The 20,361-nt window shown below is 40.0% G+C and overlaps 1 protein-coding gene across 1 annotated transcript in view; it reads left to right on the top strand.

Moving 5' to 3' along the window:
• The window catches only part of plk4 (polo-like kinase 4 (Drosophila)), a 39,678-nt gene that overhangs the window by 3,728 nt on the left and 15,589 nt on the right, over positions 1-20,361 (top strand). Inside the window, exons 2-7 of the mRNA XM_041202043.1 lie at positions 7,474-7,569; positions 11,790-11,885; positions 11,965-12,079; positions 13,464-14,511; positions 15,371-15,459; positions 17,475-17,884. Coding sequence (XP_041057977.1) covers positions 7,474-7,569; positions 11,790-11,885; positions 11,965-12,079; positions 13,464-14,511; positions 15,371-15,459; positions 17,475-17,884 — 1,854 coding nt within the window. The remainder of the gene's footprint in view (positions 1-7,473; positions 7,570-11,789; positions 11,886-11,964; positions 12,080-13,463; positions 14,512-15,370; positions 15,460-17,474; positions 17,885-20,361) is intronic.

The raw sequence follows: 20,361 nt of genomic DNA, 5'->3' as shown, positions 1-20,361 counted from the left end.
TTAGCTTTACTGTATTTATCAGTGTCCTGATATTTGAGGTTGCCAAGTTCAATTCCCTGTGACATTCATAAACGTGTGATTGAACAGAGTCGGGTTGATCAGAGAGAGACAAGAGTTTAGACATGCTTCATCATACAGTGCCTCTCCCACATTGTCAAAGGTACTTCTCTCCCCACTGATTTCTGGAGTGGCAGGATTGTCATATGAGGAGAGATTGGACCAACTAGGCCTATATTCACTGGAGTTTAGAAGACTGAAAGGGAATCTCATTGAAACATAAAATTCTGACAGGACTTGACAGACTGGATGCAGGGATGATGTTTCTTCTGGTTTGGGAGGGAGGTCTTTAACAAGGGGTCTCAGTCTCAGGATATGGGGTAGGCCATTTAGGAATGAGATGAGGAGAAACTTCTTCACTCAGAGGGTGATGAACCTGTGAAATTCTCTACCACAGAAGGCTGTGGAGGCCAAGTCACTGAACATATTTAAGAAGGAAATATATTTCTGGACTCTAAAGTCACCAAAGTGTATAGGTAGAGAGCGGGAGCATAATGTTGAGAGAGATAGAGAATCAGCCATGATCATATTGAATGGCGGAGCAGGCTCGAAGGGCCAAATGACCTACTCCTGCTATTTCCTTTGTTTCTATGTCACATCTAGTTGCTGCACAATCCTGGGGGTCTCTGCTGTCAGCTTCCTTGACCTTAAATGATGTGATCTTTTCATGCAAGTTGATTATAGGCTGATACTCTAGGGGTTGCCACACTGCTCCAGCAGTGACAACATCACCCTCGGGTGACTTTGGCTAGTCTGAAAGCTTGTCTGCCCTTTGACAGGCCATGTTCTTTGACCTACATAAAAAGATGCTAGAAAAATTCAGTAGGTCGGCAGCATCAGTGGAGAGAGAAACGTAAGAGTTAATATTTCGAGCCCAATGTGATTTCTTTGGAACACAAGGAACCATCCTCATCAGGTAAGCCTGGTGGGGGAGCCATTTTAGTTGCCAACAATCTGACCCTGTGATAAATTGTTCTAGGCTACATGGTACCAGTAGCAGGAAATCGATTATTTTCCTGCCTTGACCTGACTGGGCCATTCTATGTCTTGGCAAAGCCTTGTATAGTTACCTGGAGCTGAATGTGAGGAATCCCAGCCCTCAAAGACAGAACTAACTCTTCATTATAATTAATGAGCCTAATCAACTGTTGGTTAATGATCAATGCAACTGTGACACATAAGAGACCTTCATGACTCCAGTATTACTATTATTATTTTTTCTTTTTATTACTGAGTTTGCAACAGCAGATTAGCTGTTTTCTTGAAACCTTCCATCATCAAATATGTCCTCCTGGAGCTACGCATTTTACATCCTGAGTATTTTGGACAACTGGCTAGTGTAGGCTTGAGTCATTAATAGGGAGACAACAGGTACAGAAACTTTGAGGGGCATACTGAGACGCATAAAATGTTGGGTTGGATCATGACCATCCTGAGCACAATAATGCAAAAGGCTTCGGGTCATTTTAAGTCTTGCAATGCCTCTTTTTACACCTCAATCTCCTTTTCTGTTTAGGTAAGAGCCCCAAGCTGTTCAATATTTCCTAATAAGTATAATTTCTCAATTTGGCTATCATTTTAGTAAATTATTTTTTGCGACTTCTCCAGTGTCCCTTGTCCTTTTTTACAATGTTGAAACCAGAACTGTTCATAGTACACTGATATGTGTTCTAACCAAGTTTTTTTATAAATATGTTTAACATAACTTCTCCCACTTTTCTATTCTAACCCTTTAGAAATGACCCTAGTGCTATGTATTTTTTTCTTTTATGTTAGTTTTAATGACTTGTATATCTGTAAACCCCAATGCCTCTACTCCCCAGGTGTCTTTGTTCCTCCACCCCATTTAGCCACTGATTTTCTAAGGATTATGTGGCCTCCTTATTCTTCCTACCAAACTATGCCATCATACACTTAACTATATTGAAGTTCATTTACCCATTCCGAAAGTTTTTAATGTCGTCTTGTGTTTTGTCACAGTCATCCTCTATATTAACTACACAATTCAATTTGGTGTTGTCCACAAATTGTGCTTCCGATTCCCAAGTTGAATTGTTTTTGTCAATTGTGAGCAATAGTGGTCGCAGCACCAAATCTTATGGAATACTGCTTCCCACACTCTGCCATCCTGATTAACTAACTTTGATTCCTACTTGTTTTCTGTTTAGTCAACTTGCTATCTATTCTGCTGCTTGTCATCTGACTCAATATATTCTGACCTTAATCATAAATCTACAATCCAGTACCTTATCAAAGGCCTTTTGAAAATACAAATATATTTGGTCTACTGAATTACTTTGTGTGTTCTTTGTTGTTGTAAAGAATTCGATAAGGTTGGTCAAGTATGACCTTCCCTGTTGAAATCTGTGCTCATTATTTTGTATGCTTTCAGTTTCTAGATGATTTCCTATTCGGTCTGAGTAAGAAATCCATTCCTACCATTGGTATTAAGCTAATTGGTCTGTAGTTCCCTGAACTTGTTCTCCTTTTTAAATCTAGGAATCACATTGGCTTTCTGCCACTCCTTGAGCACTATTCTCTTTTTTTAATGAATTATAATATGCATGAAATAAGCCTCTGCTATATCTATCTTACCTTTTTAATATGTGCAGATGTAATCCATCTGGACCAGAAGTTTTATCCTCTGTTTGATTAGTTTATTAATCACCTGCTTTCTATCTTGTGTCTTTATATCTTTTTTTGATCTCTTGTCCTTATGTCATATCCATCCTATTAGTCTCCCTGGTAAACACAGATAGTAATTTTTCTGTCATTTGCTGTCATTTTTTATGAGCTTATTGTGTATCTGTCCTTTAGCATCCCTATCTTGATTTTTTTCTTTTGTTTTTGTGTCCTTTTTTTATGTTCCTTGAAATTATTTTGTAGTTTCTTTTTACCTTGACTGTTTTTTCATTTTCTCTTTTGTCAGTCTTTTACTTCAGTGTATGTTTCTTACTTTCACATTATGCCATTTTTTAATTCATTCATGATGTGCCATTATTGGCTAGTTCTTTCTTTTTAGTGGAATCCCCTTAAAATCATCCTATTTACCAACTTATTACTTTGGCTTTTATCTTTTGACCATCTCAATCTTGATTAGTGATCACAACAATAATACAGTTATCAAACATTTGTCCCTTGCTCTAAACCACATGGGAAGTGCTTTGCAGTAGTGCTGGTGGTTGTAGTAAGGTACAAAATCTCAAAATAAACTCAAAGATTAGATTGAAAATTGGAAGTCTAATGAGGATTTTACTGAGCAATAACACACTGAAATTGGTTGGTTTTAGCCAAATGCATGTAGAAGTGCGCTGTTTAGCCCAATCCTGAAGTTCATTTGCAGATTGGACAGGTGGTCAGAGCAATAAAAGAATAGAGGTGGTTAATGGGATTGTTAAAATGGGGAAATAAAAGTTGCACAAGGCTTTATCAAGGCTCCAAATGAACTTGACCCATTTATAAGCTTTGATATGGTTGAAGAGGGTTACGGCCTAAAAAGTGATAAACAAGAAACCCAAAGAATGTGACTGCAGGAAAGCGGTTAACAAAGGTGGAGAAAATTGATTATGAAAGTAAATTGTCAAGAAATATAAAAACAAGCAGCAAGAGCTACGGGTATATAAAAAGAGAGTAGCTAGAGTGAGCGTGGGACCCTTGGAGGATGCAACTGGAGAATTGATAATGGGGAACAGGAAAATGGCAGATAATTTAAATCAATATTTTGCATTAGTCTTCATGGTAGAGGGTACTATAAGCATTCCAAAGATAGCTTTGTTAATAGACGAAGGTATCTACCTCCTTTTCCTTTTTTTGCCTATTTTTCAGGAATGTCGAATACCCTTGAATATTGAGTTTCCAGTCTCTGTCACCCAGCAACCACATCTCTGTAATAGCTATCAAGTCCTATCCATTTATTTCTATTTGTGCTGTCAACTCATCCATCATGTTAAAATGTTGGGTGTGTTCAGATAAAAAGCCTTAAGCTTTGACTTTTTACCTTTATTACTCATTCTGGTTCTAATTTCTGCTGCACTCTTCTGCTTATATTTTCTGCCCCTTCCTGTTGCACTTTGATTATCGTTCACCCCTTCACTACCCTGCACCTCTGCTCTCTCGATTATTTTTGATTTTCTAAAGTTCCCTTCAATTGAACCCCCCCCCTCCCCCAAATTAGTTTAAAGCCCTATCTACAACCCTAGTTATATGATTTGCCAGGACACTGGTCCCAGCATGGTTCAAATGAAGCCCATCCCAACGGAACAGCGCTCTCTTTCCCCAGTACTGGTGCCAGTGCCGCATGAACTAGAACCCATTTCTCCCACACCAATTTTTGAGCCACGCGTTTACCTCTCTAACCTTATTTACCCTACATCAATTTGCACGTGGGGCTCAGGTAATAATCTCCGGATTATTACATTAGTGGTTCTGCTTTTTAATTTAGCCCCGAGCTGCTTGTAGTCCCTCTTTCCTAGTCCTACCTATGTGGACCACAACAACTGGATCCTTCCCCTCCCACTTCAAGTTCCTCTCCAGCCCAAAGGAGATGTCCTTAACCTTGGCACCAGGTAGGCAACACAGCTTTTGGGAGTCTTTGTCTTTGCTATCCCCTGTTACTACTACATTTCTCTTTTCTCCACCTACTTGAATGGCGCTCTGTACCACGGTGCTGTGGTCAGTTCGCTCATCCTCCCTGCAGTCTGTGCCCTCATCCACACTGGGAGCAGGAACCTTGTACCTTTTGGACAAGGGCACTGGCTGAGGCTCCTCCAAAGCTAAATTCTGGATCCCCATACCTGCCTCAACCGCAGTCACACCTTCCTGTACCTGACCACAGACCAAATTTGATGTAATTAATCTAAGGGCGTGACTGTCTCCTGAAGTGGTGTCCAGATAACTCTCCCCCTTCCTGATGTGTCAGTGTCCGCAGCTCAGACTCCAGTTCATCAACCCTGAGCTGAAGTTGCTCGAGCAGCCAGCACTTGCTGCAGATGTGATCGCACTGGCGTCCACCAACTCCCACATACTACAGCTGCAAAGTATTGCCTGCCCAGCCATCTCTATTCTATTTAATAAATCTGGATGTTAAATATGTTAAGTGAAATTCTTAACTGTACTCTTCAGCTATATTAACGTTTCCTGATTTGAACCATTTGGCCAATCAAAAGAGACAGGGAAGCGATACCCACCAATCACCTACCTGTTTTCCTGTGGCATCATTCTTCAGCTCTGACAGGTAGAAACAGGTGGAAGGGACTCTCTGCCGCTGGTTTTTTTCTCCTGCTGCTGCTGCCCTTTTCACACAGGTCTGGTGTCCGTGTGCTCCCGGGTCTCCATGTGCTCCCGGCTTGCCTCTTGCTGTTTTAAATGGTGAAAATCCCAGCTCTCCTCTTGCTGATTTAAATGGTGAAAATCCTGGCTCTCCTCTCACTGTTTTAAATGGTGAAAATCCCGGCTGTCCTCGCACTGTTTTAAACTGTGAAAATCCTGGTTCTCTTCTTGCTTTTTTAAACTGAGTACAACTACTCTTAAGCATAATATCATGTTCGCGTTCCCAAATTCTTGCCCAACTTCATTCCCTATGACTGAAACCGGCACAACTTCCTTGTTGAGTTTGAAACATACTGATCAAGAAAGTTCTTGTGTATTTACTTTAGGAATTCTTTCCCCTCCTTGCCCTTGAAACTATCTCTTCACATCTCCCTCACCGATTCCATCTTTGGATAATTGAAATTAATGCTCTTCAACTTGTTTCCAAATTTTCTCCTCCATCTCCTTTCTGCTCTTTGGTCTATATATACCCAGTAGTATAACAGCACCTCTTCAGAGGAGTTTTGTTGAGAGGCTTCTGGCGTAGGGCTGCGACTATGTCTACATTCTAAGGTACATAATTGTATCTTTGAGGACTGAGTGCAATTAAGTGAAGAGGGGCAGCAGAATGGGAAGAAATCATTTGTAATTAATGAGTTGGATAAAATAAATGTGGACAGAATAATGGCGGCTGAAATTTAATGTAGACACATGTAATATGTGCACACAAAGTTAAGTGACATTTATACTGCCAGAGAATGATTTGTATTGAATTAGTTTAAGGTGAAGCTGAATGATACAAAGGAGTAATGGTGGATTCAATGTTCAGAGTGTCTACCCAATGCAGAACATCAATGAATTAAAGCCAATTAAAATGTTGAACTAGTAACCAAGAGTGGAATACAAGTCTGAAGAAGAAATGACCAAATCTGAAATGCTTTGGTCAGGACAAGTCTTGATCTGATCTGAGAGGCAAGAAAGATGTTCAGGCAGTAGAGGCACTAAGAATAACAAAGCTGATCTCTAGTGATATAAGTTTGGTGTATAGAAAAAACTGAAGAAATTTATAATTTTCAGCTTGGTGATGCTTGGAAATGTGGTGTTTGAGAGGTGATTATGAGAGAGAAGTATTTCAGGTAGTCAAAGGATCTAGGATATTAGTCTGTTAGATAGCAAAGTAAGTCGCCTGTGTCGAGAATCAAACTAGTCAAAGATAAATTTACCACTGATGTCAGGAAATCTTCTTTACACCAAGTGGCCAATGTATAGAATATGCGATCGGGGAAACGCTGGATTTTTTTTTAAATGGTTGTTGATGAGGGAAATTACTTTTGTACAGAAATTGTAAGTGGGTTTACGTATATATAAATACATATACGCGTGTGTATATAGAGGATTACACTTATACTGTGGAGTTTAATAGCAGATAGCTGAAAGGAAACTAGGTGGTTACAATAAAAAGCTCACTGTAATATGACTTTCAATCCGCAATTATAAAATATTTGGTTTACGAGAAACTTAAGGCAGTTCAAATTATAATTCCAGTGAGTGCCACATGACAAATGTATTTTAAACTTTAATTAAGGCGGCAATTTATATTTCATAGTAAATATTCGATAACGACAGTTGATATTTCGCTTGGTGAGACCTTGGAGAGCTCGTAACTAATAGTTAAGGCTGTTGCCTGGCGATGAGAAGCCGTTGATTTCGGTTCTAACGCGGGAATAAAGCCGGGCTTCTTTTTTAATGACTCAGTCATTTGCCTTTGATTCCACTTAATCGTTAGCCGGCTGGTAATGCAATCAAACGAACAGTGTCTCTGTTCCTGCTGTTTGTTCTAAAATGCTTGATCGAGTGTTGAATTACATTTTCTTAAAATGCAAGAGTGGGGTCTCGGGCGACGTGAGAATGTCAGTTACAGATGGCGAGAATACCATCGAGGTGAGCAGGATGGAGCACTTAAAATATAGAAGCCGTTTGAACTAGCTACTTGCACGTAGCTTAACCGTAACTGCATCGTTGTGTTGTAATCGCTGATGGGAAAACGTATTACGTTTTTCTAAAATCCACGCGTAAGCTATGTTATCTTTTCAAATGTTTATTTTACAGGACTTCAAGGTCTTAACGCTCCTGGGGAAGGGTTCATTTGCATGCGTTTATAGAGCAAAATCTGTGAGCACTGGATTGGAGGTAGCGATAAAAATGGTATGTTTACATTATAATTTTTAGTAAATTACCTTATTTGTCTTTTCATCTATTACAGTGGCACAAATTATTGCTTTCAAGAATGCAATATTTAATCAAATCATAAAGAAAAAGATCAATCTTGAACTTTCCTTATCTTGTAAATACCGTGACTTAAAGTCCATACTAGAATAAATGAAAACGTTTATACTCCTGGCTAGGTTTGTAAAACGAGATTCCACACTTGTATCAACAGAATCTGTTTTAAACTTTCGATTCGAAACTACTGAACCATCCTAAATTGACTGCCATTTTCCTCAAGCAACATTGCCTTCCTTAGAACTGCTGTTATTACTTCTCAACAAAACTTGGCCTGTTCATCCTCATAACTACTCATCCCCTAACTACTTTTTCCTCTCTAAGTCCCTCAAGGGTATCTTGACTTTCAGATCTGTGCCCATTCTTCCCAAAATTCTATTTAGATTCCTCTAGTTCACTCTTCCTTTGGCACAACCCTCCAACATTTGACATCCTCTATGAGTGCAATCATCCTTCAGTCCCCTAAATCTTTCTATTGCATGCAATGCAGTTAACCACACCGGCCTCTTGCAATATCTCTTCTCTGGGGCTACTACTGTGTGATTCCATTCCTACCTATTTGAACGTAGCTAGTGCATTTCCAACAATGACTTCTCTTCCTTCTTCTATACAATCCTCACCAGAGTCCCACAAGGATCTATTGTTTGTTCCCCTCTTGCCAAATCTATATGCTATCCCTTTGTGACATCAGGGTATGGGTCAGCTTTCATGTGAATGGTAATGTTGCCCAGCTCCACTACTTCCTTGGCCTTCAGACTGTCAAAGTGCTTTTGATCTGTTTGTGATTAATCAAAGACTAATGTCTTTTCACCAGTTTTCATCAGTTCAATATTGGGAAGCTATTGTCTTAAGCCCTTGCTATTAACTCCATCCCCACCTTAGCCAATCATGAGGTGAACTAGATCTGCCTGCACTAAATCCCTCTTTCCCATCATGCCTGTCTTTGTTGATTTATGTTGGCTTCCCATCATCCAAAACATCACATTTAAAATTTTTGCATACAAATTTCTGCTTGATTTACCCTGCACTACCTTTGCAATTTCCTTCTAGACCTCTACTACTTCCTAAAATATAAAAAATTCCAGTAATGGCTATAAATCAGGAGGTGGAGGGGAGAGGGGAACTTGGTGAAAATACAATCACCAGGGAGCAGTACTGAGCAAACTGATGGAGCTGTGGGTTGACAAGTCTCCAGGTCCAGGTGGACTTCATCCTAGAGTCTTAAGAGGTGGCTAATGAGGTAGTAGATGTGTTGGTGTTAATTTTCCAAAATTTGCTAAATTCTGGAAAGGTTCCATCAGACTGGAAAGTAGGAAATATAACCCTTCTATTCAAGAAGGGAGGGAGGCAGAAAACAGAAACTATAGACCAGTTAGCTTGACGTAGTTCTGGAGAAGGTGTTAGAGTCAATCATTAGAGAGGTTATAGCTGGGCACTTAGAAAAACACAAGGTAATTGGGAAGAGTAAGCATGGTTTTGTGAAAGGAAAATCATGTTTAACCAATTTTATATTAGGATTCTTTGAAGGAGTAACATGTGCTGTGGATCAAGGGGAGACTGTAGACGTGCTGTACTTGGATTTCCAGAAGACATTTGATAAGATGCCACATCAAAGGTTATTGTGGAAAATAAAAGCTCATGGTGTAGGGAGTACCATATTGGCATGGATAGAAGATTGAGTGGCTGGTAGAAAACAGTATGCATAAATGGGTCTTTGATTGGCAGGATGTGGGGTCCCACAGGGGTGTGTGCTGGGGCCTCAATTTTCATCAATGACTGCAATGAGGGGAGTGAAGACATGGTAGCTAAATTTGCAGATGACACAAAGATAGGTAGAAAGTATGCTGTGAAGAAGATAAGGAGTTTGCAGACAGATATAGATAGGTTGAGTGAGTGGCAGATGAGTATAATGTGGGAAACTGTGGTGTTCACTTTGGCAGGAAGAATTAAAAAAAGCAAAGTATTACTTAAAAGGAGAGCCAGTGCAGAATTCCAAGGTGCAGAGGGATCTAGGTGTTCTAGTGCATGAGTCACAAAAAGCTACTATGCAGGTACAGCATATAATCAAGAAGGCTAATGGAAATGCTATCCTTTATTACGAGAGGAATTTAAAGTAAGGATGTTGTGCTTTAGTTATACAGGGCATGGTGAGACCGCATCTTGAATACAGTGTACAGTTTTGATCCCCTTATTTAAGGAAGGATGTAAATGCGTTGGAGGTGGTTCAGAGGAAGTTTACTAGATTGATACCTGAAATGAGCAGGTTGTCTTATGAGGATAGGTTGCACAGACTGGGCTCATTTTTGCTAGAGTTTAGAAAAGTGAGGGGTAACTTGACTGAAGTATATAAGATCCTGAATGGTCTTGACAGGGTGAACGTGGAAAGGATGTTTTCTGTTGTGAGTAAGCCCAGAACTAGGGGGCACTGTTTTAACACTAGAGGTCACCCTTATAGGACAGATGAGGTGATGATTTTTTTCTCTTAAGTGTTGTAAGACTTTGAAACTCTGCCTCAGAAGGTTATGGAAGTGGGGTCATTGAATATTTTTAAGGCAGAGGTAAATAGATTCTTATTAGGCAAGGGATTATTGTTTTTTTTTTGGGAATGTAGAACTCAAAACACAAACAGATCAGCTGTGATCTTATTGAATGGTGGAGCAGGTTCAAGGGGCCAAATGGCCTACTTCTGTTCCTATTGTGTATGTTTGTATGTAAAGATTCAATTTCTGATTCTGATCTTCTGTGTACCCCCTTAATTCATTTATTGATGACAGAACGTACTACTACTTTGGTTGTACTCTCTAGAATTTTGCCCTAAAATGTTCCACCACTTTTTAAAAACCCTCTCAAAACTCATCTCTTTGACTAAATTTTTGGTGCCCCACCTAATCTCTCCCTGGCACAATGTCTGCCTATTTGTGAACTGCCTCGGGTATTTCCTTGTGCTAAAGGCAATTTGTTCTAATGAAAGGTCATTTATCTGAAATATTAACTCTCTCTCTTTGTAGATAAATATTTCTAACATTTTCTGTTTTTATTTCAAATTTCCAACATATGCCATATTTTGGGTTTCCATATAAATTTGTTGTTTTTTGATAATGCAAACTATGACTAACTCTGAGCAGTTTTCTGCACTTCCAAATTGAATTGGATGTTTAGGGGTGTGTTTGCATGAAAACCTTAACCTACTTGTGAACTATTTCTGCTTCACACCATCACTGAAGTTATTGTATAATTCTGGAGTCTTGGCCTAATATGATCCTAGAGAGAAGTGGCATATTAAACTGGAAGGGTCTGTTGGAACTCTTGGATACTTTTAACTAACCTGGAGTTAATTAAGATGTTTAGACAATGTGGGCATTGCCAAAAATTTACTACTTAATTGCAAGGAGTAGATCTGTGCAAATTGCTCTCCTGAAAAGAATAATTGGAATTCTAGCCAGACAATATAAATGTGGCGTTACTTGTCTAGAATCCACACTACAGTTTAACTTTCAGACACTTGAAAGGTCCTGTGACCTGTGCTTAATGTTTTGGGAACCTAATTTTGAAATCATTCTATAATACTCTTTAGTACATTGGAGTTGTAAGACACTGCACCAGTATACAGCTCAAGGTCCTAATGTCCTCCTACTTGGAAAAGTTAAAAGCAAAATAGAACAGTGTATAAAAAGAATACCAAGTTTCCCCTTGACATATGCCCTATTATGTGGGAAAATGTCTCACATTCGCTTGGCATTGTTGGGATGTGCAGGAGCATGAAGGTAAGGAATTGCAATTCCTGTCCTACTGTGCTAATAATGCAACTTTCAATGCCATCAACTTAAATTTATATATGAAAGGATTGAATAATCACTTTCCCTAACCAGGTATACAATTTTGCACTTCAGTGAAATTTTAAAGTAGTTATGAAATACTCCTAGAATGAACAGAACATAATTTAATTAATCTATTTATATATTACTGAAGTTACATGATTATAATGACAATATGTATGTTCCATTAAATAAATCTGTAATGAATATTATTTTCATAAGGCTGGTACTTTAATAATCAATTACTGAGGATAGACAACCTTTAATATAAGTATTGTTGATTAACATTTCTGCCCATCTTGATGCAAAATGGTTTTCTGTTGCCAGATTGACAAAAAGGCCATGCACAAAGTAGGAATGGTGCAAAGAGTCCGCAATGAAGTGGAGATTCACTGTCAGTTGAAGCATCCCTCTATATTGGAGGTAAAATGTTACCTTTCATTAACAGTCTTTCTTCATTCTAATGTCAAAACACTTCAAGATGGTTCTTGTTTTCTTTCAGCTTTACAATTATTTTGAAGACAACAATTATGTCTATTTAGTGTTGGAGATGTGTCACAATGGCGAGATGAGCAGATACTTAAAGAACAGGAAAGCTACTTTCTCGGAAGATGAAGGTAACTACCATCAGAAAACATTTAAAAGGGACATATACATAAATGAAATTTGAATTAAAAACAGTGATACCTTTTCATGGTTATGTGTCATAATGATTCTCTGTTTAGCTTCTCCATATATTTAAAGAAAATATCGATATACAAAACACTTTGGCTTTCTCTTCTCCCCCACAAACTGCCGTAAACACCCTCCTCCAATAGCAAGCGCAAAGAGCTCCTCATAGACTTTTTGGTCATCATCCATTCACCTGCTTCTACTGCGTCCTTCCCTCTCCCACCCCCCGCCCATAGCCCAAGTGGCCAAACTTCTCAGAATATTCCCTGTGGACCTAACACTGAACTTGCAACTTGTTCAGGACTATTTTTTCCCATTTCATGCTATCTTCTCTTTGAACTCATCTTGTCTATGCAACCCCTCCTGCTACTTTTAACCCTGTGCTCCTCTAATTCTGCCCTCTGAGGAGCATCCCTGATTATAATCATTCTTCCACTGATTGCCATGCCTTCAGCTGCCTAGGCCCAAAACTCTGGAGTTCCTTAAGCTCTCTGCCTGTCTACCGTGCTTTTTCTCCTTTAAGACATTTCTTAAAACTTACCTCTTTACACAAGCTTTTGGCCATCAGTTCTGATGTGGTTCGGTGTCCCATTTTGTTTTATAATGCCTCTGCGAAGCATCTTTTAATGTTTATTACATTAAAGGTGCTATATAAATACAAGCTATTGTTGTTGTAGACTTGTAACATTGCACAGGTGCCAAAATCCGTTTATCAAGTTAGTTTCCCTTTTTTGCACTTCTTCCAAAGTTAGGAACCCATCTGTAGTGCCCAGAAATTTACACAGTTCTTGAGGTACTTTGTGCAAACCAATTATTGTTTTCTTGGATTTGTACTCATATCTGCTGAGCTCTGCACTCAGATGTTGTTAGCCTTTCTCACCACTGTTGTACCTTATACTTATGTGTATATAGGTGTCGTCTGGAGTCACTTCCTCTCCTGCACACTGTTCACATTATTCTGTACTCTTTTGGTCCAATCTCCCAGCTCTCCAAATCAGCTAACCAACCAGTGGGTCCAATCGAGTATAGTTGCCAAAGCGAGCCAAACTTGTATATTTGAGATGTGGAAGAAATAATTTAATTGGTTGCAAATGAGAAATAAGGGAACAATCTATTCAGAATTTATCATGAACTCAACAGTGGAGATGAATTGGAAGAAGAACTGGGTAGACAAATTGGAGACGCATTCAAAAATAACAAGGCTATAATAATAGGTGACTTTAATTATCCAAAGATACACAGAGGAAAGAAAGTAACTCAAGTGGCAAAGAAGGGAACTGTTTCTATAAAACTATTTGAAATAATTATGTATTAACTTTTTTTGAACAGCTCGACACTTCATGCATCATATTGTTACTGGAATGCTATATCTCCACTCACATGGTATACTGCATCGGGATCTCACTCTTTCCAACCTTCTACTTACAAGTGATATGAACATAAAGATCGCTGATTTTGGATTAGCAGCACAGCTGAAAATGCCAAACGAAAAGCATTTCACCATGTGTGGCACTCCCAATTACATTGCACCAGAGATCGCAACACATAGTGCTCATGGCCTTGAATCTGACGTGTGGTCTCTTGGGTGCATGTTTTATACCTTCCTGGTGGGAAAGCCACCATTTGACACTGACACAGTTAAAAATACATTGAACAAAGTGATGCTGGCAGATTATGAAATGCCAACATTTATTTCAAATGAAGCTCGAGATCTAATCTACCAGTTGCTTCGAAAAAATCCAGCAGACCGTATCAGTCTTTCTGGTGTATTAGACCATTCGTTCATGATGAAGTGCCCTTCATCTAGAAGTAAAAATTCAGAAACTGTAGAGGATTCAATGGATAGTGGGCATGCCACAATTTCAACTGGATTTACCACTGGAACAGGATCCTGTAGTGCTAGTACAATGGGACGCTTGCATCAAAAGACTAAACAAGTAATAGGACAGTTTCTTCCAAACAAAATGGCAGTCATTACCTCACACAATAGACTTATCAATGATACTTCATCCATGGAAGGTAGTACAGTCTTTAGTGAGAGAAGTGTACAAAATTCTGAAATTCTCAGAGGTGGCAGGGGGAAAACTATGCAACATGCAGAGGAAGAACGACCCCACTCTAGATGGCTTCGCAGAGCACACTCCACTGATCGTTCTGGTACCTTTCAAAGCCTGGACCCAGAAAAGCCCAATAGTATTTTGGAGCGATGTCACTCTGTTGATGCATTGACAAAGTCTGCCAGACCTGGAATGTACAGTCCTGCAAATTTGTATGGAGATGGTTACACAGATAGTCAGCAGTTCAGTAGAGATGGTTTAGGTGTTGCTGGCTCACATGATAAACCCACCATATCTCCACCTGTCAAGCAGACAGCAAAGTAAGTACAAATTTTTTTCATCAAATAATACATCTTCATCCGTTGTAACCTAGCACTGCGGGTGTTGTGGGCTAGAAGATGGTGAAAGCTTGGATACAATTGATAGCAATAAATGATTTGTATAAATATAATATAGAAAATGAATTTTAGCAGGAAAACTACTACACTGTTCACTGTAGTGTGAACTCGGTATAACATGGGAAAGTCTTGGGCTCCAAAATTTTTATTCTGAAGATGCAACCACAAGCCACCTCCCACTATGAACATAGCCACCCACTTTAAGAAAAGAAAACTTAAAAGCATCCATTTAATTGTTTTGTTGATTTTATACAGCACCTTTATTAATTTATTTTGGAGCATGAGGACCAGAAACTGTTGGGATATGCACGCAATATTGACCCTGACACTGGTGGGATCAAAGCCTAAGCGCTAGGCACAAGCAAAAGACAAAGCAATGAAATAATGCAGCCTTGAGTTATGGATTCAGTGGAACATTTATAGCGGGGACCCAGAGTAGCTAAATGAAGGCTGAGAGCTCTAGGCAAAACCTTGTGTAGAATAAAATACATAATTAAAATTTGTGACTTCAGATAGTAATTTGTCAAGAAGCTGTTTGGCAAGCTTAGAAAGATCCTTTCTTTGATCTGTGACAAAATAGTGTTCAGCATGTTCGATGATTGCATGGTAATGGTAGCTTTTGAGTGAGTGTGAGGTCAGATATGTATTTTTCACTATTGATCCGCCTTATGAAAATTAAAATGACCTCTTCTCACTTGTTGCTCTTAAATTTTTTTGTTAACTAGGAGCCAACCTCTCAAGTTGTTAACAAGGCACTTATCTTTCCTAATTTTATTCACAGCCCAAATTTTGCTTATCAGCCTGTGTGCAGTGGGCCATTCTTGGAGCAGACGTCGCAGATTGGTACAACACAACACTGGTTTGAAAATGGTATGCAATAAAATGTAGACATTTCAAAAGTGTTTATACAATGAGAAGTGCGTTGCTTTCATTAACTTTTTTCCCTTGTACTATGTCCGTGTCATTCATCTTTTTAGAATGAGCTGATTGGCTGGAGATCTGCCAGCAGGCTGATCAGGCTTAATTTTTATTTTATTCTTTCATGGGATGTTGGCATCGCTGGTAAGGCCAACATTTATTGTGCATCCCTAATTGCTCTTGAGAAGGTGCTGGGTGGTGAGCCACATGCATGAACCGTTGCAGTCCATCTGGTGCAGGTACACCCACAGAGCTGCTGCAAAGTGACTTCCAGGGTTTTGATGCCGCAACAGTCTAGGAATGACAATATAGTTCCAAGTCTGGATTGGGTGTGTGGCTTGGAGAACTTGCAGGTGATGGTGTTCCCATGCATCTGCTGCCCTTGTTCTTCTAGGCAGTAGAGGTCGTGCGTTTGGAAGGAGTTATTGAGGAATCCATGCAGTGAGTTGCTGCATTGCATCTTGTAGATGGTACACACTGCTGCCACTGTGTCGGTGGTGGAGGGAATAGTGTTTAAGGTGATGAATGGTGTGTCAATCAAGTGAACTGTTTTGTCCTGGATGGTCCTGAGCTGCTTGTGTTGTTGGAGTTGCACTCATCCAGGCTAGTAGAGAGTGTTCCATCATGCTCCGGACTTGTGGCTTGTAGATGGTAGACTGACTTTGAGGAGTCAGGCGGTGAGATACTCGCTGCAGAATTCCCAGCCTCTTACCTGCTCTTGTAGCCACAGTATTTACATGACTTGTCCAGGTCAGTTCCTGGTCAATGGCAATTCCCAGGATGTTGATAGGGGATTCGGCAATGATAGTGACTTTGAATATCATGGGGAGATGCTTGGATTCTCTCTTGCTGGAGATGGTCATTTCCTGTCACTTAAGTGGCAAGTAATATTCACCCTACACATCAGCCCAAGCCTGAATGTTGTCTGGGTCTTGTTGCATATGGACACAGACTGCTTCAGGCTCTGAGGAATTGTGAATGGTACTCAACATTGTGCAGTCATCAGCGCACATCCCCATCTCTGACCTTAATGATGGAGGAAAGGTTATTGATGAAGGATCTGAAGATGGTTGGGCCTAGGACACAACCCTGAGGAATTCCTGAAGTGATGTCCTGGCACTGAGATAACTGACCTCCAACAATTACAACCACCTTCCTTTGTGCTAGGTGTGACTCCAACTATTGCAGAGTTTCCCCCCCAATTTCCATTAACTTCAGTTTTGCTATTTGGTTAAATGCCACCTTGATGGCAAAGGCTCTCTCTCACCTCCCCAGTGGTCCCGGCAGCGCCAGGCAGGAGTTCCAGGGTTCCTGGCAGTCTCCAATGGAGTTTGTCACAAAAGCTGGACATCGTAGTGGGTGGGGAGGATTTCACCGGGGTCAGGTTGGCAAGCCCTGGTTGATGTGTGGGGGGAGGCAAAAAGGGGCAGTGATCTTTAGGAGAGGGGTGCCTCCAATGGGCACAGGAGACCTGCAAAGGAGGCCCCCCACCCTTTTTGCCCAATACCAGCTTGCGTTGCTTTAGTTGCTAGGCACATGGTGTGGGCCTCGGCTGGCTCAAGTAAGATAGTGGCAGGGAAAGGCAGTGTGAGGCCCTTAAGCATCCAATTAATGGTCACTTAAGGAGCTCAATAAGCCGAAGCCCAGCTGAAGCACCCACTACTCCTCCCCACCACCCCCACCCCCAAATAAAGTTTCATATAGGTCAGGGGTTGGCAGCGGAAGAGCTATGCACTGGATCTTACAAGCCCCACACCCCAACCTTCAAACCCTGAAACCCTGGCAGGGGAGTGTAAAATCCAGCCCATTATAATTTTTTTTCTCTTGCTGAAGTAGTGTCCGGTTTTCTGAAAAGCATCTCTTAGAGTATCTCTTGGGTATTGTACATAAGTTTGTACCATATTTAGGCAAATTTAGATTAAGATTTATTCATTTAAGTTTAACATATGAATCATTTTATCTTCTAGCTCCATTCAAAAATACAGTGGATGTTAGTGCCACAAGTAGCCCTAGTGGAAGTTTCCACATTGGAAGAAAGCAGCAGATTATGAATGAAGTAGTATCAGCAAATGCGTGGGAAAAAAATCCGAGCAACAAAATAAAAAGTGATGCTTTTTATGAAGAGAACTGCTGCAAAAAACAGATTGGAGTTCAGAAATGTGATGGGATTTTTTTACCATCTGGATGGGGTTCTGCAAAAGGGGATGACAGGCAAGCAGACATACAGTATAACTGTCGTCAAGTTTTGAAACAACACAGCTTCATACAAGAGGAAAGACGACCTACTGAGAATCAGATGAGGACATTACAAGAGTTGGTGTCACCGTTGAGGGCCCACAGACTTAAAGCAATCCGTCAGAAAACCAAAAATGCAGTGGTAAGGATTACAACTTCAATTTATTACCGATAAATGTATTTGCTGTAGAAATTGTAGAGAAATTTCTTGATTTGATAGTAAGCAGAAACATAGGTTAATAGTGGATAAAAGTACTGCTTAGTATATTAAAATGCCGTCCACATCAGAAAATCCTAGGCCTGATTGACCTCAAGAAAGACAGCACTTGGCACAATATAATTAGCCTCTACATCCCTGAGCTAGGCCAGGCAAAACAAAACCGTTGCACCCAAGTGACTACCTAAGGCAATACTCTAATTTTGTAACAATTCAGGCAGCCTCTGGGATACTGAGCTGACTCATGATTCAGGTAATTTAAAATGAAAGGAGATCAAGCTTGTGATAGTGAGATTAGTGGCTGAAAAAGAAAGAGTTTTAGCTGAAAGTGCATGATTTTCAATTAGACCTCAAGTGCAATGCAGATTTTGGGAAGAAGGGATAATATGGATTTGAGGCCAGTGAGCAGGAGAAATAGTGGGCATGAAGTTGACAGGGAGAGAGAACATTACCAGGCTAATAAACTGCCTTTTGATGTGTTAAAGGATGAATTTATGGAAATAGTTTCAGCTAATTTAAGAATCTGCTTTTTTGGGATGCAAAAATTTGAACAGCTATTATGCACACTGATCACTTTATGGCCTCGTGAGTAGTTACATAAGTGGAAGACCAGGTATCTTACGTCATACCATGGATGAACAGCTCACCAGGTCAAATAGCTCCTGCTGGGTGAGAGTGCAGATGAAAAGACTGTTGATTAGATCGGCAAAAAAGTAAACTATTGCTTGTCACTAGGAAATCCTGTGACTCAATCCAAAGAAACTAAGATATGCAATGATTGGTTTGCAATGGTATGTGGTAATCATGGACATAGGTTGACTGCTTTTACTTTCACTTGGTTGTGGCGAATGGAACAGAAGTGAAGGGATTACAAGGTACATAATGACTCAGATATTAGCCTGGCTTTCTCAACAATAAATTACACAATGGTATTTTCTCTCATATTTGCAAAGGACAAATTTCCTTGCCTTCAGTGACTAGGTGACTAGAGGCACCTATGGTCAGAGTTTAGATGAATATGTCAGCTGTGCCAGCATCATAGAACTTTTTGTCCTTGCTGTGTTTTGAATTCATTTTTGGATATGTAAGACAGGCAATGCCAACATTTATTGCCCATCATTAGGTAGGTACCCTAGAGAAGATGATGGCGAGCCAATTTCTTGAACTACTGCAATCCATCTGGTGAAGGTATACCTACAGGGTTGTCAGCTAGGGAGTTCCATGGTTTTGTCCCAGCAATGATGAAGGAATGGCATTATATATCCAAGTTCATATGATAGGCAACCTGGGGGGAGAACTTTATAGTGTCTAAATAAGTAATGACATAGATACTGAGTTGGGTTATGGACATACAGCTTGGGGAAGATGATGTCAGGGCAGCGTGGTGCAGAACTAACGTTTTTGGTCCATCACAACAGCTGCAGAAGTCATTAACTGAGGGCTCCCGTGCCTGAAGAAACACCAGATACAAAAGCAATTTCAGATGGATGGCTTGCCAGATTGGCTCCAAGCACCAGTGGACTCTAGAGGCTGTGGCAAGTCCCATCTCAAATGACTTTAAGGTGTCTCAGTCCTGGATAGTAAAGCTCAGGAACTGGATGAAGGGCAGTTGGCCATCCATGCCTGATGGCTCAAGAGAAGACAGGTAGCAAGTTCAGCCCTAATCTCATATAAACTGAAATTAAATGTAAACAGAAATTATTTGTTCACCCCTGAATAATGCTTTTGTAAAGCTAGATACTGCATAGTGCTCCTAAACACATTAAGACTGCAATGTCTCAAAGACAAGACCCCCTAAACTTATAACAGGAAGCATCCCTAAACTTTCTGTACCAGAACAATGACTAATTGTTATGACTTTTAGTGAATTTTATCAAACTTGATGAGGGACTTGACTTTTTTGAAAAGGAAAAGCTACACAAAATTGTTGTTTCGGTTTCTAGCTGAAAAAATTCAAGGTGTTTATAATCAGTAATCCTCAGCTGTTTTAGCCATGAAGACATTTGAGCATCAGCTTTGGAATTTTAAATTTGAGGTGTTGGACGTTTTCCTAGTATCTTTCACAATCTAAGCTCCCGAGAGTCTTTTACACTTAGGCTGCAGTCACTGTTGCAATGCAGAAAACACTCTAACCAATTTGTACTCAGCAAGGTCCTACAAAGAGCAATGTGAGAATGCTTTGGTGATGCTGGTTGAGAGATAAATATTGACTTAAACACCAAAAATAACTCCCCTGCTCTTCCAAATAGTGCCATAGGATCTTTTACATATACTCGAGAGGGCCTTGAATTAACTTAGCAATAAAAAGACGGTGACTCTGACTGTGCAACACTACCTCAGTACTGCAATGGAGTGTTGGCTTGAATTTTTGTGCTCAAGTCTCTTGAGTGGGACTTGGACCC

The sequence above is a fragment of the Carcharodon carcharias genome, chromosome 1 (genome assembly GCF_017639515.1).
Source record: "Carcharodon carcharias isolate sCarCar2 chromosome 1, sCarCar2.pri, whole genome shotgun sequence".
Classification (NCBI taxonomy): Eukaryota; Metazoa; Chordata; class Chondrichthyes; order Lamniformes; family Lamnidae; genus Carcharodon; species Carcharodon carcharias.
This window is presented reverse-complemented; position numbering and strand designations above follow the sequence as displayed.